This window comes from Athene noctua, chromosome 4 (assembly GCF_965140245.1).
Source record: "Athene noctua chromosome 4, bAthNoc1.hap1.1, whole genome shotgun sequence".
Taxonomy (NCBI): domain Eukaryota; kingdom Metazoa; phylum Chordata; class Aves; order Strigiformes; family Strigidae; genus Athene; species Athene noctua.
The window spans coordinates 25,714,026-25,740,684 of NC_134040.1; the positions used below are offsets into that span (position 1 = coordinate 25,714,026).

Consider the following 26,659-nt stretch of genomic DNA (forward strand, 5'->3'; position numbering starts at 1 on the left):
GGTCTTACTGTCAAGAAGACTGGAAATTAATTGAGCGCAAAAGGGGAAACAGGAATGTAGGGTGCCTTGATCATCTGAAGAGCACCTGCAGAGGAGTGTAAGTCTTCAGATCCATTCATTCCTTACCCTCTCTGGCAACTGAAAAACCGCCTAGTGCTAACTCTTACCCTGACTTCATACATATTTATATACATATATATAAATGCATGCGTGGCTTCTCGTGTATGGAAGAAGAGGGAGGAAGGCGCAAAGGGGATTCACAGAAGGTGAGCCCGCAGAAGGCTGCCCCACGGGCAGGGCGGGGACCAGACCCGAGGGGGCCCTTGACCGCGTCAGATTCCAGGTGCCGGGCTAGTTCCAGTTTTGTGAGCAAACTCCCCTCTGAGAGTGGTTCCCGCCTCTCACCTTCTACGCTCGCGGCTTCAGCTAACGCCGCGGCCCGGCCGGGCTCACTGCGGCAAGGCGACAGTGACATGTTTTCTGCGGGAGATGAGAGGTTGTGACAGACACACGCGGCGGCGCCGCCGAAATGCTCCTCGAGAGAGCGGAGCGGGCCGGGGGAAGGGGCCCCAGCTGCCGCCTGTCGCCGGCCGCCTCTGGCGGGCGCCTGTCCCTCTCCGCCCCCGCCGGGCCGGGGACCCGCCGCCTGTTGCTATTTCTGCCCGCGCTGGCTGGGCGGGCGGAGGGCGGCGGCGAGTGGCGGACGCGGGGTGTGCGGCCCGGCCTCCCCCGCCCGCTCCCGCCCGGCCGCCGGCAGGTAGAGACGGGGCGGGGCGGCTCGTCCCGACCGAGGCGGACAGCAACAGGAGGCGGCGAGCAGCCCCCCTCGCCCGGCCCGGCCCAGCCGGGGCGCCCGCGCTGCCGGTGCCCTGAGGCGCTGCTGTGGCCTCCGCTCCCCTCCCCCGGCCCGGCGCCCGTCCGCGGCTCTGCCCGGTGCCCTCAGCGGGAGGTGGGCAGGCGGCGCCTGGCAGCCCGTGGCCGCTGCCTGCCGAAGGCACTTCCTTGCAGCGAGCACATCCTGCGGCGGCGAGGCGGCGGTAAGCGCGGCCGGTCAGCACCGGCTCCGGCTCCAGGCCTGGCGGGGGGCGGCCGCGGGCCACGGCCAGGGCGGCGGGGGAGCCGCCGTGCCCCCGCTGCGGGCCGGCCCGGGGGAGCTGCGCTGGCGGGACGGAGCTGCGTTCTTAGAGGGGGCGGGGAGGAGGAAGAGCGGCTTCGAGCTTTGAGGAAGTGGAAGAGTTGAGGCGAGAAACGAGGCGTCCCGCCGCGGGGGCGGCTGCGGCCCGGCGGGGCTGGTCTGTGCGCCCTGCCCAGGCTCGGGGGGGCAGAAGCCGCCGCCCGGCCGGGAGGAAACGGCTGTGAGGCGGGAGGTGGGTCCGCCCGGGGCCCCGCTCCGTGCCCGCTGCCGCCCGCCCGCCTCTCGCGGCAGCGTTGCGCTGTCGGTCGGTGGTCTCGGAGCCCCTGGTGAAGTTGCAGGACTTGCCCTGGGGACTATTTCTGCGGGGCGGCGGGAGCCACGGGACGGGACGGCGCGGCCGGGCGGGCGGGCGGGAGCGGAGCGGGGACGGCGGGTCGCGGGTGCTGCGCTTCTTATCTCGCAAGGTCCTGGGGGAGCTGGCTTCTCGTCAGAAGAATTTAATCTGCCGTTTACCTCGTGTGCCACGGTCTGCTTTTAGTTCTTTTTCTCAGTCTTGCCTACACCTTCCTCACCCATCAATGCAAAGTCTCTCGCTGTAACTCCTCCTAGAGCCTGCTCCTTCTTAGAGCAACGCAGCGACCCTTCCCATAGGAGTAAAACTAACCTTTCCGACAGCAGCACGGTTGAGTTTAACCTTAAAATCCCCACACACTGGCGCAGTGGTTTTATGGCTCTTTTAATTCGTGTACTAAATTAACAAGGGAATGATCTCTTGAAACCGCGTTCATGAGAGGTATGAAACAAATGTGGTTATTTATAGTGCAGTTTGAAAAGATCAAGACCTTTGTATGCTGTGTTGTATTTGGGAGAGAGGCTAATATGGCAGATCTGCTGTAGGAACCTTTAGAAGTGCAGATGGTGGGATTTGTGTCTGCCGTTAAGACCAGAGATTGAATGGAACATCGTGGGTCAAAATTAATAAAAATATACATGTCCTGAATAGCGAATATCTCTGAACTGATGAATGTGACTATACTTTTAACTCTTGAGCCAAAATAGAAATTCGTCACAGCTTGTTTTATAGAAATGCTGAAAGTCACAGGTAATATGCAAAAGTAGAAATGCTTGCAGGTGAGCAGGATGACTGGCTGGAAGGAATGTGAAACACACTCAGTGATACGTGGATGACTTGACACTTTCCACTTCACAATTTGGTTAACTGAAAAGCTGGATGCAAGTATTTTGGCTCTGGATAGGCAATTGAATAAAAAGGAATGGCATTCGGAGTGTAATTTACCAAACAAGCTTTCTTTTACAAAGATTTTTTTAGTGCATTGCCGTGGTAGAACAGCCCAATGTTTTGTTCAGGTCAATGTGAGGCTGACTGAGAACACCTCAATCATCAGCATATAAATTTCTGTGGACTCTATGAGGGAACTAGCAACAGGTGTTAAGGGCAGGAGCAGTGAGCTATTTCCTTTGTTCAGTAGTTAATTATAAATTTGTATGATTATAATCAAGAACATATTACCATTTTGCTGGATTTTTTTTATTAATAGTCTTTAATTTTTTTTAACCTATTTGAGGAGTGATATAAATGCTGGCTGTACTCTTAAATGTTTTAGGTGTGATTATTACTACAAAACCAAGTGATTTGCTCAGAATACATGGTGAAACATTATTCAGGACCACATCTGAAGCTGCCGATGGCATTGAAAAGAATCTTTTAAAAGTCAGCATTTAATGCATGATACAGAAAAAGAATGGACATGAAAAATATATCTGAGGTGAACGGACTTCTGGACTTGCACATGCTGTTGCCCACAGCAAGCCATTGCTCCAGAAGGAAACAGCAGATAATAAGTAGCTATGAGATAAAAAGAACATCCTTGCAACAGAAGGGTGTGTCATGATTCCAAGTGCCAAGTTTGAGTTAAATTAAAACTATTTGAAAATTGAGAGCAACCTGTGGTATGATATCTAAACAATCTTAACTAGAGAAAACAGGCCAAAAACATTTGAAGCCTCAAGAAAAAAGATAAAGCTTGCAGCTAGCTGCCATATAGAACGATCTAATGGATGCTGTGTTGTGATACCAGAGAATACATATTGATGGAAACATAAAAGGACCTCTTCTCAGCAGTGACCATATCGTGACATACCTAATACATGTTCTCATTTGTGGTTTTCTATACATCCTGCTAGGTGGACAGAGAAATCTGTTGACATGAGTGAGGTCAATGTAAATCTCAGTCAGAGATCAGAGGAAGAGAGGGAGAGGTGGTATTTAGTTCTGGCTTGCGTTCCAGAGCTCTGGCTGCAGGCCAGGGCTCCTCATAATCCTTAAGTAGTATGATATTTCTGCTAAAATAATCAGCGGTGAAGTGCAGTCAGTACCAATGCATCTGGTTCCATTTGTCGTCAGGGCTCAGCACTAATACCATGCAGAGAAGAGCTGAACAAATTTGTGCTCTTTAAGACCAGCCGTTTTTTACAAGACATTGCTATGTGGTTTGAAGCTTTGTTTAGCTTCTTGGAGGGGAGAAAGAAAACCAACTTACAGAAAAAACCCTGCTGTTATGTCAGCAGCCTGATGTGGAGTAACTGCACAGTTGTCTCTCAGATGAACTGCAAAGGTTGAGAAGGCTGGAGTCTTTCTGTTCAACAACTCACAAGTCAAACTCATCATTTAATTACTGACATGTGGAAGCTCTGACTGCTTCCTTGCTTGATGCATCTTGTAAACTTGTCAGTTCTGCTGTGGGCCTCAACACTCCAACTGCTACCAAACCAGGGAAGAATTGGAGGACAGGGGAGGATTGCTTAGCTCAGTATTTACCCATGTTCTGAACAAGAGGGAAACTTTTGGCCACATGTCTGTATTGAATTTAGTCCAGTCCAGAAGAAACAAAAGAAGAAGTATAACTCTTCACCACTGTTGTAGTTTCTGCTTTATTTATTTGTGTGTGTTCTTTTGGTTTAGAACAATCTCTCTCTCTTCTTTGCCTTTTTTTTCCTGTATTAGTTTGAGTCCATCCCAAATCTGCCTAGTTTTCTCACAGCTGCCAAAACCTGATTTCCCATGCCCCACCCTCCCAGGCTAATAACCTGTTCTCTGTACACCACAGGATTCTCCTTCCTAACCTCAAAGCTGACCTGGGCTCATCTAACTGAATGGCACACGGAGCGTGTACATTGTCCTCATGATAAAGTCTTTGCTCTCTTGAGAGAAGGTGAGTTTTGAGGAATGCTGTCCTGCGTGATGCACAGCTGCTTAGAGATGTCCCTTCATGCAGGGAGAACATGGGGTCCAGAATGGCAGAAGTACTAATTTCTGTAGCTTTCTTTTTCATGCTGTCCAGCCATCACCCTGACTTCTCTCTGAAGGCATTCGTTTTAGTTTCTGGTGATATAAAAAGATGAGAATACAGCTTAATTTAGGAGAACAATATATATATATATATATGTGTGTATTTTAAAACACAGTATCAGGACTATCAGCATAATGTTGCATGCTTTCTAAGCCTGCTCCCTGCGCGTGAGAAGTGACTGGGTTGGTCACAGTGAAAGAGAAGTTGAGGACAGAGCACACGTATGTTGCCATGTGTATCTTTCACATGAGTCTGGTGTCTTCTAGTATAGAAGGTGGGGTTAGATTTTAGTGTGGTTTGTGTGAATATCATATGTGCTACAGTTTGTCTGTCTGTCTTTATGCTGATGGAGCAGGTACAGCTAAATCAAAGGAGGTTAAACCGTGGCAACATTAAGATACAGTTCGGAGAACATTAACATTTCTCAGACAGCAGCAAAACTGTTAGCTGAGGAATGCCACTCAAGCTCTTTTCAGCTCTGAGAGCAAGGGCAATGGAGATCCTTCAGAAGATGCAGATGGAGAGGAGAAAGAGAAGCTGTCCCAGTTATGTCTGTGAGCACTGGGAGAACAACTGGAGACATTCAGCCTCTATGAGAAGCAAAGCCTGTCAGCCCAGAGTAACAGAGCTGAATGGCTCTTAGAGCTGTCAGGGGAAGATCAAAGTTTAGGTGGAAGGAAAAAAGTGGGTGGCTTTATTTTGATACCTTTTCTCTCTTGGACAGCTTCTGCACAGTCAAGTTTTGGAGGGGGTGAACTGAGTGGTGGCAACCAGAGATGGGTGAAGGTGCCAGAACTCTGGTGGAGTCAGGGCAGTTGTGGATGGGCTCAGAGCACAGACACTCTTTGGCCGTAATGTACGCTTAATTTTATGGCTGGGAATAGGCCTGTTGAGATGAACAGAACTGTTTTTACGTCTAAATTAAGCATGTACATAAATACTTCATGGTCTTGAAGTAAAACCTAGTCCTTGGTGTCAACTTAAAAACATCACACTGATTTCATGCTGACAGTGTTAATTTCTGGTGGGATTTGTATGTAAGTTAGGAGAAAGATGACAGGAGGAAACAAAGAAAGAATAGAAAAGGAAGATGAAACATGCAGAACGGTAACATACAAAATGATATAGGTTAAGTAAGGAGACCTGATTCTGCTGAATTTCTGCTCTGAGAAACTGCACTTTTAGCCCCTCTTAACGTTAGTAAAAAAAATGCTAGCATTTTGAGTTCTAGTTCAGTTGTTTTGATTTAGTATTAACTGTTTTTCTTTAGAAATAACAAATGGAGACACTGGAGTATTTATACTGTTGACTTTTCAAGGTGTTTATTTTGTTAAAAAGAGATGAATGCCAAGAAGCTTTGCATTTGTATTAAATATGTTCCAGCAACACAGCGTTTGTTTAAGTATGACAGAGTATCAACCCATTTTTTTTTTTGCATACTGTTCAGTCCTTAGAGTAAGCATGCAAAATAATTTATTATATTGTGATACTTATTTCTGTTTGAGGCTGCAGTGCCTTGTAGGTTGGGGGTAAAAGTATGGTAGATTGTGCTAATCCAAATGAAACTTCTCTTCCTTGAATAGTTGATTTAAATGAGGATGACTTTGTTGTATTTTTACATGCATTTTATTTAATTATTTTTTTTTTTAAAGAGTACTGAGAAAACACAATGGAGAAATATGGTTACAAAAAGTATGTGGTTAATAGGTCATCATCCATGAGGTAGTTCAGTTCTTTTGTTTTGAACTAAGAATGGAGGGTTTTTAGGCTGGTTTATCCTGAGAGGATTATGTATGCCAGTAAATGATAACACTAAAAATTAAATTTTTCAGTTTTCATGTGTTTCGGACTACACACCATTCTAGTTACGAATGAATCCAATCTTACCCACAGTTGCTGAACTATTTTTCATTGTTGCAGTTAAGGAGAAAATATTTGTAATAGCTTGTCAAAGAAGAGGAGACCATTTTGATTCCTCACAGATGCAAAACTATAATGATAATTGTGTTTAGCACTCTGTGTTGATAAGGTATAAAAATGCTTCCTGAAGCTGCTACCCCATTTGATGCAATGCATTTATATTCCTCTTAAAGATGGTTGTTTTCTTGCTTGTTTGTGAAACAAATAAAAAGTTGAAAAGGAGTTGTAGTATAATTGAAATGAGACATAAATTCTGGATTTTCATAGCCCTTTTTCCCACACCTCCCATGTACAGACACACAGAGGTTTATAAAAAGGCTTTTTAAAAAATTGTTCTACACATCTAGAATACTACTTATGATGATTTCTTCAAATGGTGCCTTTAAAACCAGCATTATTGGATTCTCTTGCTAAATTTGGCATCCTTGGAACTGGTAACGTTGGCACAGAGTTCATTTGTCAAAAGCTGCAATAAAGTAAATGTACCCAAACACGTGGTTTCTGCAGTTTTCTTGTTTTTACAGTTTGCCAGTTACCGTAGGAACATTTTTCCTCACTTGGACATTTGCAAATTGTTTGCATTTTAAACACTTGTTTAGTTCAAAATTTCCATCTTGAAATTTTTTTGAAGTTATTTTTTAATTCTGAAATTTCCTTTCGTTTTCAACAAGGTGAAGCACTGTTAGAAACTCAGTTTGAAAATATTTTTACAAGGGCAAATAAAGGACAGAGTTTATTGAAAACTCATGAGAAAAATACTGCTATTTGTGATCATGTTTGTAGATGAATAAAGACAAGAAATACTGTTGCCACAGTAAACAGATGCCATTTATTAAATACTTGTTCAAATACAATTAAAAACATTTTGTAAGGCGTTCTTGGGACTGCTCATCTTTTTTTTAATGGTCTTTTCATGGGAAATTTAGAAGGCTGAGAGTAAACTTGTGTCATGGCATTTAAACATAGGCAATTACAGGCTTGTCAGCTTCTCATCAATCTTGCACAAAATAATGTAACAGCTGAAACTGTGTTCTATTAATGAGGAGTTAAAACATGGTAATATAGCCAGCCCAAATCTGTGTGTTTCCATAGACTATTTTGCAAAATGAAACTGATAGATAAATGCAATTATTGGATTTTGTTACTAAAACTACTAATATGTAATAACAGTAGTGAAAGTAGATGCTTGGGTATAACAGGGTTATAACAGAGTTGTTTGTAACTTGGTTCCATTTGATATTTTAAGAAATGAAAACAATACAATATCAATGTGGCAAACATTAAATATTCCCGTCTGACTGACAGGCCTTAAAATGCAATCATGAATTGAGAATCATCATCTGTTTATTAGTGGGATGCTGTAAGGATTGTTGCTCATCTCTGCTACCTGACAGGTTTATCAGTGATCAGTCAGTTGACTGCTGCTAGCTTTTTCAGATGACCAACAATTTCTGGGGTGTTATTTAATGAAGTCTGTTTGGTAACAGCCCAGAATCACTTGGCAAACTATACCCAAGGAAACAACTCCATGTTAGTAACCAAATTCAAAATCATCCATCAACAAGAAAGATAACCTTTTCTTTTCTTTTTTTTCTTTTTTTTTTTTTTCCTTCAAGTGTGAAGGTGTCTCAGCAAGCACTAACTTCAACTGTCATGAAGGTCAGAATAGCTCAGCTGGGTTCTCTCTGTGATAACAGGATTGAAATAGGCCGGTGTGATCCACGTGTGTCTGCCCATGAAACAGGCACAGGCTAGAAAGAATGTGCGTTTTTGAGTTTATTACTTATTAGATGGTTTAGCAAGGGTTGTAAAGCTACTCTGAAATCAGGACTGACTTTTTTCCAAGCAGTGTATTTAATACTATTATGTTTGTTGGACCTGGAATAGTAAGGTCCGAATATAAGGGAAACATGCTAGATAGGATGATCAGCATGTCTCTTCTGATGTTAAGCTATTGAATATTTATGTTACTGACAGTTCATTTTTAACAGGATTCCAGCACCTACATAACTATTTCTTTTCCTTTCAGAAATCTTCTGTTCCTTAATCAAAGGAACCGTCCAGATATCATCGTTCCATGGAACTGAAATACTGGTGAATTAGTCCAGGTTCTCTAAAGGACTGTAAAATGGAGCCAATAACATTCAAAGTTAAAAAGTATCAAACACCTAGTGATTTCTCAGCAAGTTTCAGTCTCCAGCTCATTGGTTCTCTGCCAGTGCATTCACTAACCACCATGTCAATGCTGCCTTGGATTGTGGCAGAGATCCGGATGCTCGGTACAAAGTCTTCCAAAGAAGAACCTAGCGTCAGCCAAATCCGACTTTATGTTTCACCAGTGAGTTTGCGATGTGAACCAGACACAGGGAAAATCCAGCAGTGGGATCCTTTGATTTGTTCAAGTTTGTTTGAATACAAGCCACAGCATGTCCACAAACTGATTCACAACAGCCATGATCCAAGTTACTTTGCTTGTCTGATAAAGGATGAAGCAGCAAATCAGCGAAGTATCTGCTATGTGTTTAAAGCTGATGATCAGACAAAAGTAAGTAAAAAGAAAAAAAAAACCTGAAGCAAGCAACTCCAGAGTTGCTTTTGTGCTGTTTGAAGCCTTTCACTACAGTGTAAGATCTTAAGATTGTATTTACAATTAGAGACTGGATCTTGCTAAAACTTACTGACAAGCGTCACTTTACTTGATATTAATGGTTCACTTGAATTTGAACTGTTCAGTATGTGAAGTGAAAGGTGTGTAAATCTCCTACAGGATCAGAGTTTGAATTTCATTGGCTTAAAAAACACTTTCGTTTGGGATATGGGCTGAAATCTTGGCCCTCAAGTCAGTGAGAGTTTTTCTGTTGATGTCACTAGGGCTAGGATTTCACCGCTGAGCCACTGTGAACTTTATCTAATCCTACGGTCAGACCTCTCAAATTTCTGTTTTCCTGAGTTGAGACCTATGTGACTGGGAAATAGAGATACCTTCTTTCTCAGAAGGAGAAGGGGGTACAGCGGAGCCTCCATATGTAACATACATCCAACCACAGGACACCGTAGAAACCTCTTCCTAGCTCTGTAATCCACAGAGCCTGACAGGTGGTTTCAGGGAATGGGAGAGAGGCCACAGGGCAGTGCTGCAACTCTGACGTAGGCTTGCTGCTGCATGGTGTGAGACAGGAGTTGGGTGTGCATGTCTCACACCGTGGGTGAGATTTGGCTCAGTCTGCCTTTGCTAGGAGCAAGTTGTGCCCTTGCTGAAAAGGTGGAAGCATTAAAAATAGTCAATTTCTTCTTTTGTTTGAGAGTAATGTGAGGCAATAACTCTCATGAATAAGGTGAGTAGGATTTGGCACAAAACTATTGTGATCTACTGGGAACAAAACAGTGACATAGCCTTCACCTCTTGAATGTAAACTCTAGTTATGATGTTGGAAAACAGCATCTTATTACATGTTGCTTTCTTGACTCGTAGGAGATGTTGTGCTGAAGCAACTTGGAGGTATTATATGAATATACACCACACATGGGATTTATGCCAACCTGCCCAATAACAAAGCATTGTACAGTTCCAAATCTGTGGTTTCAAGCTTAGAGCTCAAAACATATGGAAACAGCTTTAGTTAAATCCCCCCAGATAAAAAGGCAGTTCCAGTAAATTAGAAGGCAAATATGTTGTAAATCATAAATATTCAAGTGAGAAATCCTGTCAAGTTAAAATGTAGAATACCAAATTTATGTATGTAAGGGAACAGAAATAAGGAATGGATGTTTTGGAACTGGCATTGAATAAAAGTTGGTAAATGCATTTTACAGCTTGCTTATGCACTTATTTTTGCTTGTGATTTTACAGGATTATGGTGAGTACAGAGCACTGATCACCTCAGTACATTTTCATTTGCATTTTCTTTTGCCACAAAATATTAAAGGGTTTTTTTTCCTCTCATTTGATCAAATTCCTAGATGTGTTTGAAATGATAGAGAACAAAATAAGGCTCTAGTTAAATTTTCAGCTGTGTCTACATGTTTTTGGAGGCAACACCCAGGATTTTTGGATGCCTGTTTTAACTACTTAGCCCCAGGTTCATACGGCTATCTGTTCTTCGAAAAACTACTATCCACCTGGTCTCTTAACTTGCCTTGATTGCAAGGGTTGTTTCTGTTGACTTTTTTGCAGGCTAGGTTCCTAATTAGGAGGTAAACATCTAATCAGCATTTGTGCACCTATGTTTTAATGGAAGGATAATGGAAATGCCAAGTGTTCTTGTCTTCTAAAGTGAAGCTCTGCCTGTTTTACTTAAATTCAGTGTAATTTGATTAATCTACCTTAATCTACCTATCTACTAAGTGAGTTGCTTATGCTTCATAGGGTGTTGTTACTCTGCCCTGAATATTGTCATATAATGCCTTTTAGCTAATTGGTGTTTATGTATTTGTCAGTTGATGTTGCCTGTTTTGCAGATACCCAATTTGAAAGCCTAGGAGTGTACTGTATACCTTTGTTACAAATACGGGGAGCTGCTTGTTAAAAGCAAGTGAGTTGGGATGAAGAATTTGGCACTATGTTGCTGCAGTTTATGTTCAGCTTCAGAAGAAACAAATTTTAGAAAGTGGACCTATGCAGCCTGTGTGATTCAGCAGACTCCTGTGCTGGTGCTCTTGCTCCTAAGGACTCTCTTTTTTTCTTCAGCTCTGTAAAAGAGACATGGTAGTCCAGATAGGTTTACTCACAGAGTTTATGTGTTCATAACAACCCTTTATCCAGCAGTCTTGGACATCTAAACTTTTGTGATAATTGCACTTCAGCTATTTTAATTTGAAAAAACCCCCAGGTGGTTACTAATTACAATAATATTGTAAACTAAACCATGGTTCTTTGCATCTGCATAGATAAATCTGTAGTAGGGCTATATTTGACAAAGAATTCTCAGATTAGGTCAGACTGGATTGAGGATTTGTGGCTTTGCAAATAAGTTCTGAGTATATCCCCACCTTAGGGTGTATAGAATAAAAGAGTGCAGAAGGATGTCTGTGGGAGAAGTAGACTAGGAAGATTAGTATGCTAAGATGAAAACAGGTGAGTAGAAGACTAAACAGTGAAGGCTTTTGAAGGGAAGGACAAAAAACTTGAACTCCATGCGCACAGAGGAGTAGCACTGGAGGTGGTAGAAAGTACAGAAAACCAGGAATGGTCAGGGTTTTAGCATCAGCATTGCAGGTACAACTACAGTTAGTGGTCTGTGGTCTACTCCTTTATATATACAAATTGAGTGAGGACCTATACTTGATTAGCGAGGGATTATTTTACTGTTTAATATGAAAGCATTTTATTAATAGGAGACTTTTTTTTTTCCTGGGTAATATTTAGCTAAATTCTAGAATTGATGAGGGTGTGGGAACACATGCAATACTTTTCCTGGATATTAATACAGGGCTGTTAGGGTCATTGTTGCTCCATTACCAACATATCCACTTTAGAGAAAAAATCAGTAGACAGGTAATTAATAATAAATAATGTCAAGATCCTTTGCAAGGTATTCTTTGTTCTGCTTCTCTTTAGAAGTGAAAGAAAAAGTAGTGCCCTATTGTGGTCTTTGTCTTCACTCTGTAGGATCTTGTATAATTATTTCCATTGCATCATCATAGCAGTATACAGCTCACTTTCCCCACTGGTATAGCAGTAGGTAGGGAAGGATGAGAGAAGCTTTCCTGGTGAACTGCTCCTTGGCACATTACTTGAAAACAAGCACGTGCATATAGAGATCATTCCGCTCCACTTAGTACTAAAATGATGGGTTTACACTGCCTGGGGAGAGCTTCTTTCATGGATTAGAGTTCCCTTTCTAAGCAGATATGTTGGATATGGAATCTGGAGCCTTCATTCTTCACCCATAACCTCAATAAGTTTCCACTAGTTACAGATAGTGGAGTTCCTTATCCCTTCACCTTCATTCTGTGGAAGTTCTGATGAGGCATTAACATTGAGTAATTTCTGCCTGAGGTTGGGGCTGAAGCATTAATACATATTCTTTGTAGGTGCTCAGGAGTGAAAGTTGATTCAATTATATTGCCTGCAGGGAGCTTATGAAGGCTACAGCTAGGTCATAGATGGAGATTATGCATACTATGTTGAGTAATGGTGGTGGAAGATGAGGAGAAATTAACTCTCCAGTAAATCTGTGCTTGCAGGATAGTACCTTCATCATAAGAATGCAGCCCTGTTGAACAGCTTGGCTGTAGAAGTGTGATGGCTTAAATGAAACATATATGCTTCCAGCCTATGTATCTTCCCCATGGCCCCTGGTCTGACATTTGCTTACGTTCTGTGGAAATTGATGCTATTGTCATCGTTGTTGAAAGCTATATACATTAAAAATTATTGGCATTTTTTTGTTCTACACTTGAGATGTGTTAGTTTGGAAGTGTTTGGAACTGTAGGTGAGGTGTGCTGTTTCCTTCTCCACAAACACAACACTGCTCTCCTTCTGTAAGACACCTTGCTTCAGCATGTCCTTCACTCTGAGGAATGAAAATTGTAGATATGAGAAGCTAATAGCATACTGTCACAGGATATCGCTCTCCAGCAGATACAAAGTAGCTAAAACATTACAAAGGAAGAGTAATTTATGTTCTTATTTTCAGTTTGGAAAAGTAATTCCACATGCCATTATGTTGATCTTTCTTTGGTGTATCAAATGATTTGTTTTACTTAAGTACGTTTAATCTTATTTGATGGATGTTTTGGCTGGCAAATGGGATACTGATCAGTAGTTTATCTGATAATGCCCTGGGCTAGTTTAGATTTAAGACAAGTTAAGGTTGTACTGTCCTTTATTATACTTTTATATTTATTGTAAATAAAGAGTAACAGTTTTAAACCATGGTTTTACAGAAGTCTGGGTCAAAGAGGACTTTCAGTACCTCAGCCTTTTCCATCTCCTGTGTTCCATTCAGCAGCAGGCCCACATTTTTCCCTAGCCTTCCTCTTGTCACTGAGGTAGCTGTAGAAGCTCTTCTTGTTCTCTTTGACATCCCTTGCCAGATTCAACTCCAGGTGGGCTTTGTCTTTTGTAACCATGTCTCTGTGTGCTCCAACAGTGTCTACGTATCCCTCTCAGGTTACCTGTCCCTGTTTCTACCCTCTGTATTCTCCCATTTTATGTTTGAGTTTTGCCATGAGCTCCTTCTTTATTCATGCAGGCATTTTTATCTGACTTCTTGGTCATTTGGATGGACTGCTCTTGAGCTTGAAGGAGGTGGTCTTTAACAACCAGATTTCTTGGATGCTTTTCCCTCCAGGGCCTTTAATCCATGGTACTTTTTCAAGTAGATCCCTGAAGAGTCCAAAATCTATTCTTCTGAAGTCCAGTGTTGTGCTCTTGCTTTTTTGCCCTGCTTCTCAGGATCCTGAACTCCATCATCTTATGGTCCCTGCAGCTAAGGCTGTCTTTGGCCTTCATATCCCAAACAAGCTCTTCCATGTTGGTAAGTATGAGGTCCAGCAGAGGACCTCTCCTCAGCACAACCTCCTTGGGTTGGTAAGCTGACATCGATGCTCTCAAGGAACTTACTGGATTGATTATGCCCTGCTGTATTGTTCCTCCAGCAGATACTTGGGTGGTTGAAGTCCCCCATCAGGACTTGGGTCTGCAAATACAAGGCTATTTCTAGCAGTCTGTAGAGTGCCTCATCCACCTGTTCTTCCTGGTTACAAGGTAGAATAAATTCCTGTATGCAGACTAAAAATCAGCAGACAGCATTGTCATCTTTTTTTAGTGAAGCCGATGTCCTGTAAGGAGAAATATTTCTCTGACATTATCAATGACCAATGCAGAACTAGAATATGAAGAAATGTAAAAAGTTCATTTCAGATTTTGAGGGAGTTTAGTTCTTTTTTCCAAGAGTTTGAACCCAAGTTGTCATAACAGCCTGTAATATATGCTTGTGTTTACCAGAGCTGTTAATGCTATAATGGCAAAACACTGGATAGAACTGTTCTTTTCTATTTTATAGAGAAATACTGCTCATGATTTAAGTAGGATCACAGCTGCACAAGACATGCACAAGTCTGCTTGCTTCTTCTGAATCCTCATTCTGTAGTGTCATAAATCAGGCACAGCTTTTGGCCCAGGAACTGGACTTCTGGCGGCTGCAGGAATGTTGCCATGAGAGTTACAGTGCCCATATGGTTGCAGAGGACTGGGGCACCTGCTCGAGACCTGCCTGCTCCTTGACTTTGCATTTGCCAAATCTGCCCCATAGCAGGCGCAGATAAGCCCCATCTTCTTACGCTGAGGCAGTTTTTAAAATGTAGAACTTGCCCTGTTGTTGAGCTGTTTGGTTACAACAGTGATCTCTCCTTTTGTCAGAGGTCTTCATTCTTTTTTGCTCCACCAATTGCTTTAACAGTTACTACTTCTTAAACAACCTTCACCTACTTCTATGAATTACAATAGCTTATGCACTTAAGTAGCTCATGCTGTATTACCTGGAATGCAATACTCTGTTACATGTTGTTTGTGATCTGATTATGTGCCTGAGAAGCTGGTTTCAGATTATCAACACTTAGCTCTCTATGAGGCTGCACAGAGTTGATGATGTGAGTGAACTTCACATTATTCATCTATAAAAGGAATGGCAGAGGCCCAGTGAACTCCAAAGCTGTTGTGAGGCTTGGCTTCATGACTGAGGATTCTTACACAACTTGTTTTTACATTAGACTTCAAGATATGGCCTCATTAAGTATCTCATTTTTAATAGCACCATTTCCCTTTCTTAAAAGAATTTATGCAAGATAATTTTAAAGATAGAGGTGATCTTTTTCTACTGTATTTTACTGCTTGATAAGTCTAGAGAGATTAAAACATGGTTGTTCTTTTTCAAAAAGCATAGAACACAAAAATGAGGTAACTGAACTTGTTTCAGTGCAACTGATAATTTGACTGTTTTCTGCCTCCTATTCATATGTGCCTTTGGGTTTTTTTTAATGAAATCTACATAGTTGCAAACTGCTATTATTGAGTTTTGGTTTAGGAAGTGTCTCTTGTCTCCCACATGTTAACTGGAGAAATTAATGTAGAAAACAGAAGGAAAAAAATCCAACAGAACAAATGAAAATCAAATACATATTTGTACACATACATAATAGAGTATATAAATCAGGTCAAAGTTTGGCTGTGTAAATGTTAATAGTGTCCTGTGTGATACAAACAGCCAACTGTGCTTTAGACATTCTCACAATTAATCAGGCTTTATGTTCATCCTGAGCCTAGGTCATAACTGTGACTACACCGGCTCTATCTTGGGATCTGTTCAAAGGATTCATGTATGTGAACTCTTTTTTTCAGGGAGCTTTAGTGGCCAATGACCCTGTCCCTAACAGCATTACCCCAAGCCTTTATGGGACTCTTGTCAGACCCTAGATGACTTTGTGACATCCTGGCTCAGCTAAGTGCTCCTGTGTTCACCCTCATTTTATAAAAAATATTGTGTGGTTTCTCTCAACCTCATGTGTGATTGCCACATGGAGGAAGAAATTTGTGCAATACCAGTGCCATTTCCTGACTTAAAGTCAGAGAAGAATGTCTTACCAAGGAAGATTAAATTAATCACACAGTTTGTAAAAAGGGGTGCCTATTCCCACTCTTACAACAGCAACAGTGTAAAAAATCATATTTTCTTGTGATTTCTTCAATCTCCTAAATCATATAGAAATTTCTGCTACAGAATGGCTAATAAGAACTCTTACTGTGATTTCAACAGTATTCTGTATCGAATTATATTGTTAGCCTATTTTTTAACTTTAATATTAAAAGTAGCTGTGTGTTGCTTGTGCTGTCATGTGCACTTCATTTTAGAACCAGAGTTCATGACAAGATTGTGTATTGTTCCTTCACTTCTTCTGTTGGGGATTGTAGCAGAAATACAAAATGGTGGAACTGGCTAAAACATTATTAGCGGATTTGTGATGGTTTCTCATCTGACTACTAACCATTACTTTTGTCTTACAAGGTCTGATGCTTGTGGCCTATGAAGTCCAGTACAGGTAATTGGAGCCGTAATATCAGAACATCCTCCAGAGTTACAGTAGAGTTTCCTTCAGAACCTTCTTCACATAGAGAAGAGCTTCCTTATGTATCTTCAAAGAGAAGCTCACTCTTAACATTAACTTAGAGTGAGTCCAGCTTTTGGTGGCCTTGTACTCCCTTGGTTGCTGACTTGCATATTTTTCCCCTACTTTTGTGTTACACTGTGGTATCACTCAGTGAGGCAGTTCAGAGCAATTTAAATATTCCAAAAGGAAAAGTGATACAGTTTCAATTAAATTAACATTCTAACCTGATCACAGAACGGTTTCATGGGCGCCTTTGCGAAAAGCGGGTAGAAGCAAGGCCTCTCTATCTAGAGCAGAGAGAAGGCTGGACCTCAAATCCCCAAATGTAGATTTATTTCATAACCAAAAAACCCAAAGGTGCATATGGATAGGAGGCAGAAAACAGTCAAATTAAGTTCTCAGTTGCAATGAAATAAATTCAGTTACCTCATTTTTGTGTTCTATGCTTTTTTGCAAAAGAACAACCACGTTTTAATCTCCCTAGATTCAGTCTGCCATTCAAATGTAATAACTGATAATACAGTGAGGAGATCTAATAGTTATCCTCTTGACAAAAGAGGCAGTTATGTTGTTCTTTTCTCTTCTGATCTACTACCACTTGATGTACATTCTTGGTGTTTTCCTTTGTGCTGGCATTGGTGCTTGTCCAGCTTCGTACTGAGCTGCTTTAGGGTCTAAGATAAAAAAATAGCATTGCATTCTGCTCTAAAACAACTCAGTGCACCTCAGTAGATCACCTTAGGTGTTTTTTCAAATTCCAAGTTGACATAAATTTGGAGAATAAAGTGAGAATGTACAGTCATTTTGGACAATTTTTTTCTGGTACTTTCACAAGCAGGTGGTGGAACTAGAGCACAGCACCAGAGGAACTCCAAAGGGATTGGGCTGTGCAGCATGAAACATGATGTTGTTTCTTTGTATGATGACATAGATCCTAAAAGTAAGGCTGTGAGGATTTAGGTGCATGAGACTTGCAGGCTTACTTGGCCTCTGTACACAGAGCCACCTAGACAAAGTGTCACAGACTTTGAAGTCTGTCCTGCTAGTATCATGTGAAAAGAAATCACTTCACGCCTGCCCAGTGAGTCCGAAGATGGAGTATCCTTGCTCTAAGAAGACATAAACAGTATGGGAACAATCTGTGTGCTGGCAAATATCTTCTTAGTCTTATGTCTGCTGCTGTTTTGGTGGTAGGAATGGAAGGCTTTCAGTACATTTCCATGATTTACACCTAACTGTTTTAAAATTACTAGTGAACCTGCCCCTGAGGGGTTGAATGTGTTGTGAAATACTGTCATGTGACAATTTCTTCATTTTTGTGACTTTAACCTCATTCTGGCACTAACTTTCTGGTGCTTATCCTGTGCTTTATTTATTTAATTTTCTTAGATGGAATAATTCTTTTCTCCTTTGCTGAGTGATACCCTCACAAACAAATAATTTAACCCTCTGCAACTGACTTCCTAAATTTTGCAAGTTTGGTGATTCTGTAGTCTTCAAATTCAATTGAAAAGCTTGAAGGTAAGTTAGTTTGGAAGATGGATGCAAAAATTTGAGAATCCACAGAGTACTCAAAAGTACAGTGTAGGTCTTGAGTTGAGAGACTGTTTATCCACACATTACCCAGCACTATGTATGTTAAATTCCCCAGTTTCACAAGCAGTAACAATAACAAAATAGGTAATGGTAAAGTTATGCAGCTCACCATCTCACCTTACTGTAGTGTGGTAAAGTCTGCCTTCTACAAAGGTGTTGGATGCAATATGCACAAAGTAAGTGAATGGGTCTCCTCATCGCCTTGCAGCCTAGTCAGACCTACAGCTTCAAACCAACTCACAGCCAGCAGAAAACTCCAGGCAAATTAAAAAAAAAAAAAAAAAAGAAAGTGTGAGTTGTGTCTGTGGAAAAGTTCTGAGTGAGAAAGATAATGAGCCTAGAAACCCAGGCTGCATATACAGAATTAAGAGTTCAGAAAATACTTTTTGATTTGTTGCAACATTGAATATTAAGCTGAATGTGCAGTATCACAAAGAGGAATAATTAATGATAAAGGAACTCCAGTGTATTTCCTGGAGTTACCCACTGCTGTGGCTTGCTGAAGTTAATTTAAGATGAGAACATTTGGAAGAATGTTGCCTTAGTGACCTCCAAACATGTCAGAAAGTCTAATCTAGATTCAGTAGATGGTTTTTGTTTCTCATTTAATTAATGATCTTAAGCAATATAAAATATGCATAATTGCGATGTTTTAAAATTAATTCTGTGGGTACACGGTGCAGGGATAGTTGTATGTGATTTAAAGACAGAAAGTATATTTTAGAGGGAAAAAAAACCTGTTTAGAAAAGGAACAGTTTTTATTAAAAGGTCAGTCTTACCCAATACAGTATTAGTTTTTATGGCACACAGTAGAGTAACATATTGAGGGCAGTCTAATTTAGTTAGTGAAAGAGAACGTTCAAAGCCTGCCCAATCTGTTTTTAAACATGTGGAAAGATAGCTTTTGTCAAATATATGCATAAACAAAGGCCATATGTGTCATGTAGGTTAGTACAATCTCCAGACAGATTCAAGAGTGGTTCTGGCATGAATCAGATGGTGGGACTGAGTCCTACATCAGTGATCTTTCCTCAAGACTAGTGAAGCCCAAACTTTTCTATTTTATCTGCTCCACCAGTTTCTCTGAAAAGCTTGGATTTTAGCTCACTTGGAACTACTTAAACATGGACATTCATGTTCAGGCAATTGTATTTTCATTCTTTCAGATTCTAAAATGGCCCTAATGGATAAATTCGTCATCCATATTAAAATATGAAGATGCCAAATCATAAATTATGATACTGAGCAAATCACCATCCTGAAATAGCTCCTTATTTTTCCATGCAATCGGCTTTTCATTTAGAGTTTTGCCTGCATTTGGCTGACATTTATGCTGTGCCCTCAAGGTCATCAGATGTGGGCTCTTTGGCTGTAGTGGAGCAGAAAACCAAAGCAGAGGAGGCATATATAACTGCTTTATTTACTTTAGCAGCACAATCTCCCATCCTGTTATATGTCAAAGTGAATAATGGTAACAAATCACTGTTGTAAAATCAGTGCTTTCCCTTGCCTGGGGTAGACACAGTTGTTCTATATTTCTGTTTTTTTACCCTCTCTGTGGACATCAAGTTGTGGGAAGGTCTGTGGGAAATATTTTCCTAAAGAATGATTTGTGTGACTGCACAAATACAGGCTTAAATGGATATGTGTGTCTGCCCTAAATGTTGATCATCGAGGATCTGATACAAGGATTGAGTGGATAATGCCAGTTTATACTTGGTTTGTCCTTTGTATGAAACTGCTGGTTGATGTGGGCTTCTTTCTTTCCCACCCTCCCCCCACTTTTCCCAGAGTGACAGTAATTGAGATCTATTGCTAGTCATAAAAACAGCTTCACTGCTGGTGATTCCTCTTGCATTGGGTTAAGTTTGATCTTTCTACGTAACTGATTGAATGCTTTTCATTTATAAGCTACTTATTTCAGCCTTTAAAAGAACCCTAACAAAACTAGTTTCATACATGCAGAATATGCTTAAAAATTCTGAGTAATCATGATGTAGTATGGCTTTTGGAGTTGCTTTGTTGCTTATATGCTGTGCTTCTAATTATAACATGAAGAACTTTCACAGGAAGAGAGAATAAAAGATAAATTCATGGCTCAATTTGAGATTTCTGGAAGCCACATTCATCACAAAGGTAAAAAGCAGAGGAGGTAATATCTGGTGGCATATTTTACATCTAAATCTGTGTCTAACTGAGGTGTTTGAGAGTCTAGAAAGCAAATTGTACATAAATCTTGCTTCTGAGTCTTTGATGCTGAAAACCTGAATGTGCTTTAAGTTTAGGCTAATTCCGCTGAAAGACAACAGAAATATTTGCAGTAATGACATTGAACGTGGTTGTAGATACTTGCTCAGTTACCACCTAAAACACCTAATATATTATTCTGCTTGTTTGTATTTTCAGGTTTTTTCCAATGACAGTTATGTTGTTCCTATAGGAAAAAATGGTTTCCAATCTCTGTAATTAATTCATTTAGAAAGACTTTAATGAAACAGAAGCACTTTTAAAAACAGATAAAACAAAAAATAAGTGTAATGCATGAACACATTCAGGATGATTAACATAGTTGATTCAACACCACTATTAGGAAAATTGGGTTCCTTTGATTAAAAATGCAAATGACAGTATGACATATATTTAGGAAGCGGTGATGTGGTAGTCTTAAGAGCAAAGCTCCATTCATCACTTCTGATTCTCTGTTGGCTCCTAAAACCCCATTCTAATGTGCATCTGCAAGTACGAAGAGCATTGTTCCCTGCAGAGATCTCTGAGACTGGACTCAAGAGGCGTTTCTAGAAGTTTTGTCGATAGGGCTGCTTTAGTTTGACCTGCAGTCCAGCACCGAAGAGAAAATTTCATTTTCCTGGTTTAAGTGTGTATTTCAAAATGGCACAATAGTGGGTAGTGATCTATTGGAATGAGGCACTCCGGTTTCCAAAGCAGGATCGATATTTAGGAGAGGAAGCAGTTGCTTCTGCGGAGCTCTGTGCAGTATTTCTGCTTTTGCGGAGCACTGTTCAGCGTTCCTGACAGTAACATTTTCGTATATAGTCAGGCCCTTAGAAAGTTTCTCTGATTGCGGGAAGTGAACTTCATTGTTCTTAAAAGGGATTAGTCCCCGGAGTGCATAACTCCTTTTTTTTTCCCCCCACTCCCCTCAAAACAGTTTGCAGATTCACCATGGTTTAAGATGAGGTGTTTAGGTGCCACTTAGTGGCTGTCCGGAGCAAATGTAAGATACTGCGATAGCTGTGACAGTTTTCACCTCTCCTGCTGTTGCTTTCCACCAGCAGGGGAATTCCTCGCCTTATCTTAGAGATACTGAAGGCTTAACCGAAGACTACCTGAAATCAGTTAAAAGACCTGATGGGCTTTTGAGAGTATTGAAATTCTTATCATTCTCATTTCACTTTTTTTTTTTTTCCAAATTGTCCTTTTGAAGTTCTGTTTGGGTTCTTGTTGCGTGTTTTTTGACAATAAATGCCTGTCAAAGTATTGTAATGAGTTGATATTTTACTATGCAGTGAGCTAGCACAAGAACCAACAGTAAGTAAAGGTGCTGTCCATAGAACTGAAATACTAGTATTCCTGGCGTTTATTCTTGGGTATTAAAATTCACAAAACAAGACACGTGCTTAATGCGTTAGTGTTTGGCATCAGCTGATGTTCTCGCATGTCTCAGCTCCTCTCAGCATAGTATCTGATAGATGTGAAAACATTAGCTCTCAGTCATGTTCTGAGCTTGATATAATATGCATGTATCTGAATGAGTAACAAAGTTTCTCTTCTAGAAACTTTCAGGACTTCAGAATATTCTTTATATGTATGTTATTATCTCCATAATGAACTAGATACATCCAGGGGACAACAAAACTCAAGAGTGCGTGCATTGCTTGTCTGCAGACTTCCTTTTTACTGGGAGGAGGTTTACAGTGGGCATTCTGCAGGTAGGTTGTGTACTGCGGAAGGCATGCTTCAAGTTTTTCTTTAAAATGAAGTCTGGTGGGTTTTTTCCACTATTTAAGTTTTTGTGTTTTAATAGACTATCCATATGCAAGCTAGGATTGGAAGAGTCAAAAAAGTTGACAGGGACCTCAAGCAAACGAAACATAGGTTTCTGATTTATAGGTACATTTCTTGTTAAAGTTACAGAATGCAAACTGTTAAGGTCTCGGGATAAATCCCTTCACACAAGTTGAGACTGTGCACTTCCACAAGCCATATAAAAACTACGTATGTGACAAATTTCCTTACCTGGATAACCCTTGGTGACCTGACTTTTACACACACATGTATGCACATCCAAGTCAGTCTGTTCTGGAAGTTTTGATGCCAACTTGAGACATCAGCTGAATTAGATTTCCAGGAGGTAGTCCTAACTGGAGTTCATTCCCAGCCGGGTTGTGAGTGAAATCAAAGCACATGTATGGGAATGACATTATGGATCTACAATGAGAGAAGTAATACTTGATTCTTATTTTTTTTAAGCTCTTGCTGTTTGTCTGTATATTACAGCTTTTTGCATATCAGAAACAAACTGGGAAAATGAATTAAAGCTGTCCTACATTTTGCTCATAAATTATGATTGAAGCCAATAGGAGACTAAATTTATTACATCCTGGGATAAAAGATTCTGCACAGCTAACTTTTGAGCTTTACTTATTCATTTGGGTCTTTATGTTTGTGAATGCATTCAAATATGTGAGCTCAGACTCACAAGTTGCATTGATATCTGAATTTATCAGATCGCTTGAATGAAGAGTTCAGCTGTCCAGTCCATCCTTCCATCTGTGTGCAGGTTTCTCCTGGAATGCCAGAATTCCCTGTTGGTACTGAGAATACCTAGGAAGGAGGAAATGGCCCCTGATTATTTTATTGTAACTTTATTTTTTTCAGTAGTGTACCACATGATGAATAATACTTTGGGCTTTATTCCTGAAAATATGTAACACATTTCCCATATTTTACCTGCTCCAGGAGTCTTACATGATGTGATGCAGCTATCTAGTATTCTCAGTCATAAGATATGGTTAAAGAAACCTGTAGTGAGGGAATGCATTCAGTCTGCGTGGATCCATGGTTGTAGGTTAGCTGACTCAGCGCGTGAAGGCTTCCATTGTTCTGGCAGAGGAGCGGAAGCGCAGTCAGCACATGTGGCAGAAATGTGCAGTGGTGTCTTACAGTAATATATCCTGAGCCCTTTGAAGCGATGCAGCTTTATCAAAACCACAGAAGAGCCATAAGGACAAATCCTGTTGCTATATTTTAAAAGTCTCAGTATTGTGTGTTACACAAGTGTGGAAAACACAAGTGTTTTCCAGTATGTTTTTAGCAGTTAAAACAGAATTGGCTTAAAATTAACCAAATGTGGAATGTTGTTTGTAATGAAACAAGGAGCTGCAAACTTCTGAATAGAAAGCTAACTGAATTGTGGGGAAAGTTTGGTAGAAACAGTGTTTGAATCTTGGTTTTAAAGATGGTTTATTGGCATTTTGTGGCTTTTGTTGTAATTGAAAGATAGTATGACATATCCAAAAGTATATAAAATTGCAAGAGCAAAAGAGTCCACATCATTGCCAAAGGTACACTCGATGGGTAAAGAAGCCCTAAGAAGAAGGTAGGAAGGGGAGAGATAAGAAACAGTAAATTAAAAGTTCAGTATTCAGGGGAACAATGCTGATAAAATTTTGCACTTGCAAGACAGATGAGAAGAAATGTAATCAACAGCACAACATGGCAAAAAAAAAATTTCCGTTGGTTTAATAAAAAGGCAAACTTACATGCACCATACAAAAATCACTGTACATGCAAATTACTATATTAGTAGGTTCCAGTGGTATTCTCAATTCAGCATTACACAGGAAATACGAAGGACTTTGCTGCAGCTTGTAATCAAACGGAAGGCTCATGATGGGAAGCAGTTGCAGAGCAAGGGCTGGGAGGGCTGCTGAGTGCACTTCTTAATCGGCTGCAAGGGGCTGCTGTAGTTCTCAGCTGGCTGCTGCAGTTTTCCCACCCGGGTTTTGTTCAAGAGCACCGGAGCAGGGAGGTTTTTGATATGAGGGCAACGTTACAGAAATTAAAATTTCTTCAGCTTGATTCTGGAAAAGAACAGGACAATATGGTATTTTTTTTCCTCTTTTTGTTATCTATGCTTAAGATGAATAAGGATATAGTAGCAACTTTGGTCTATGATTTTAGTGGGGGCAGGATTGAATCCTTCTCAAATGAACAGCTTTTACACCCTGATGCGCATCATATGTAAATTACAATATAACTCCACTGATTGTAGGTAAGTTATGAACCCGACACCTGCTCAGAGATAAACCTGAACTGATATTTTTTATTGTTAAGCTCTTTCCAGCAAAAACAAGAATATTAGGGTTTGGGGTTAGAATGGTTAACACTTGAAGTTTTATTCTAATTGTTGATTTTTTTCAGTTTACTGAAATGGATGTTGCTTTAGGGTATCCAGACTACAATAAAAGTCCATTAGAAACTGTGTGCTGACTATGGGGATTGCGGCTGAATTCAGTGATGAGAAATCAACACTGTTAGAAATAGATTTGTTAAGTTATTAAGTAAATTGTGAAGAACTGAGAAGGCTGGCTACTTTTCATGGGTCTCCATACTGTGGAACTCGATATACTTTCCTATTGTTGCAACTAAAATACACAAAATAATATGCTTAGGGTGGTGGGACTGTTTTTGTGTTTATTGTTAATTATGTGAACAAAGAGCTGTGCTATAACTGTAAAGTTATGCATACAAAATTGCTTATTTTATATTATTCTTGACTAGAGTGTTGTAATAGGTTAAACTGAATATGGACATCTTAGCTAACGTGAAATCCCATGTAATGGAAATAGGCATTCATAGTATATGCCATCAGATGGGGAACGGATTAAAATTTATATTTATATTTTGCTTTTAACCAGTCAAGTGGGAGTTGTCATTTTATGTTCATAGTCTGGTTTTCCTCAACAATTTCTAGACTTTTTTTGCTATGTAACTTATCTGTTTTGGAAGTAGAAGTGCTTAGGTGTTTTTTTTTTTTTTTTCTGTTGTGAGGTAGTGCTATTCCACAAAGGAAATAAGACGTGTTTTCAAATGAAATGTCTTTCTTCCCATCTGAGTAACCTGGGTTAACCATGTAAGTTTAAAGATCAAGGAATGCTAAGTATAACCTTCAATTATTTGCATTTCAGAAAAAGTTTCTTAAACTTTGAGAGGTTTTTTTCTCATGAGACCTTTCAGTGCTTGCCACAAGGAACCAGTGGGATGCTGGAGGAAAAGGGTGCAAAGTCCTTCCATGGTGTTATATGTAATGCCAGCGGACATTCATCCTGATTTGATTCTCCCCCATTGTCAGGGGGAATTATAAAATAAGCAGTCTTGCATTATTAATATTTTATGGTTTATCTAGTTGTGTCAGGGTGTGCGTGCAGGTGTGTATCATCCATGTGGCAGCTGGTTTTTTTTCCCCCAGAGCTGCCTCAGCAACCTGGGGAGCTCAGCTAGTTGTCCCTCAACTTGGTGACACTAAGAAGGCCAAAAAATATTGTCCTTGCAGGGAGAAAAATGGGAAATTTTGAGCTGTTTCGGCCACAGTCAAGACCCAGTTAATGATCTCAAGGGCTTGACCTGTGTCTTTGTCACTGCACACTGGGAGAATCTCCGTTTGTTTTGAGCTTTGTAATCTGCTTCTGCAGTTTGCCAGTTTTCTCTGCCTGTGCTCCACTCTTACTGCTCCCATTTCACAGCTGCCAGAAAACCCTCTGTCACAAAGCAGAATAAATGTGTGTAACCTCTGATGTCTCTGTGTGGCAATTCACTGCTATGCACTGAGTTTGCCCTATTGCTCATTTGCCACATTGTCCTTGTAGGTTTTTTGCATTCAAACATTCGGATCAAAGTGATCTCTTCACAAGTCTGCCTGGACTTATTTGCAGGTTCAGGCTGTTGTTTTTTTGCTCATTTATCAAGATCTGATCAGTTGATCACAGTTGGATCACTCAGCAGTGTACATTTGGTCTTGGTCAAACACAGACATATGATCATGCTTGAGCGGAATTAGTCAGAACCCATGGCAAAGTTCCTGACAGCTTTAAGCTTTTTTTTTTTTTCTGTCTGTGGGAAGTCAAGAAATACTCAATCTAGCATAAAGCTTGCCAATCCAAAGTTTACTCATCAATGTTTCTGGAAGTGTTTGAAGTAGCAGGATGATTTCAGTCCAGATGAGCATTTTACATCAGATGGCCTTAACATTTATGAATGGGCAGTAGGACCCTAAAGCTAGATTGTATTTATTGTTACATTGATTATGTATAGTTGCCCTTGGTTACCTCTCTTTTCTTTCTCTGTATGTTGCTTTTCCTCTGTAACTGGATTTTTTGGGTACCTTTGGCATGCATCATGTTTGTTGGTTATATACTGTACATCTAAAAGTGTCCTCTTACCAGCCGCTCCTCCTGTAGCTCACTTCAGGTGTTGAAGGTAAAGCTACTTTTCTCTGGTGTTAG

General features: G+C 40.5%; 1 protein-coding gene across 5 annotated transcripts in view; it reads left to right on the forward strand.

The window, feature by feature from the left end:
• Positions 1–684: 684 nt before the first annotated feature.
• The window catches only part of TBC1D1 (TBC1 domain family member 1), a 118,688-nt gene continuing 92,713 nt past the window's right edge, over positions 685–26,659 (forward strand). For 4 of the 5 annotated variants that reach the window (XM_074904641.1, XM_074904644.1, XM_074904643.1 and 1 more), the window contains exons 1-3: positions 685–1,037; positions 4,264–4,368; positions 8,456–8,971. In XM_074904641.1, the coding sequence (XP_074760742.1) occupies positions 8,555–8,971 (417 nt within the window). In that variant the 5' untranslated portion in view covers positions 685–1,037; positions 4,264–4,368; positions 8,456–8,554. Of the gene's footprint in view, positions 1,038–1,305; positions 1,368–4,263; positions 4,369–8,455; positions 8,972–26,659 lie in introns of those variants that run through there. The other variant, XM_074904642.1, reaches the window with a different exon arrangement.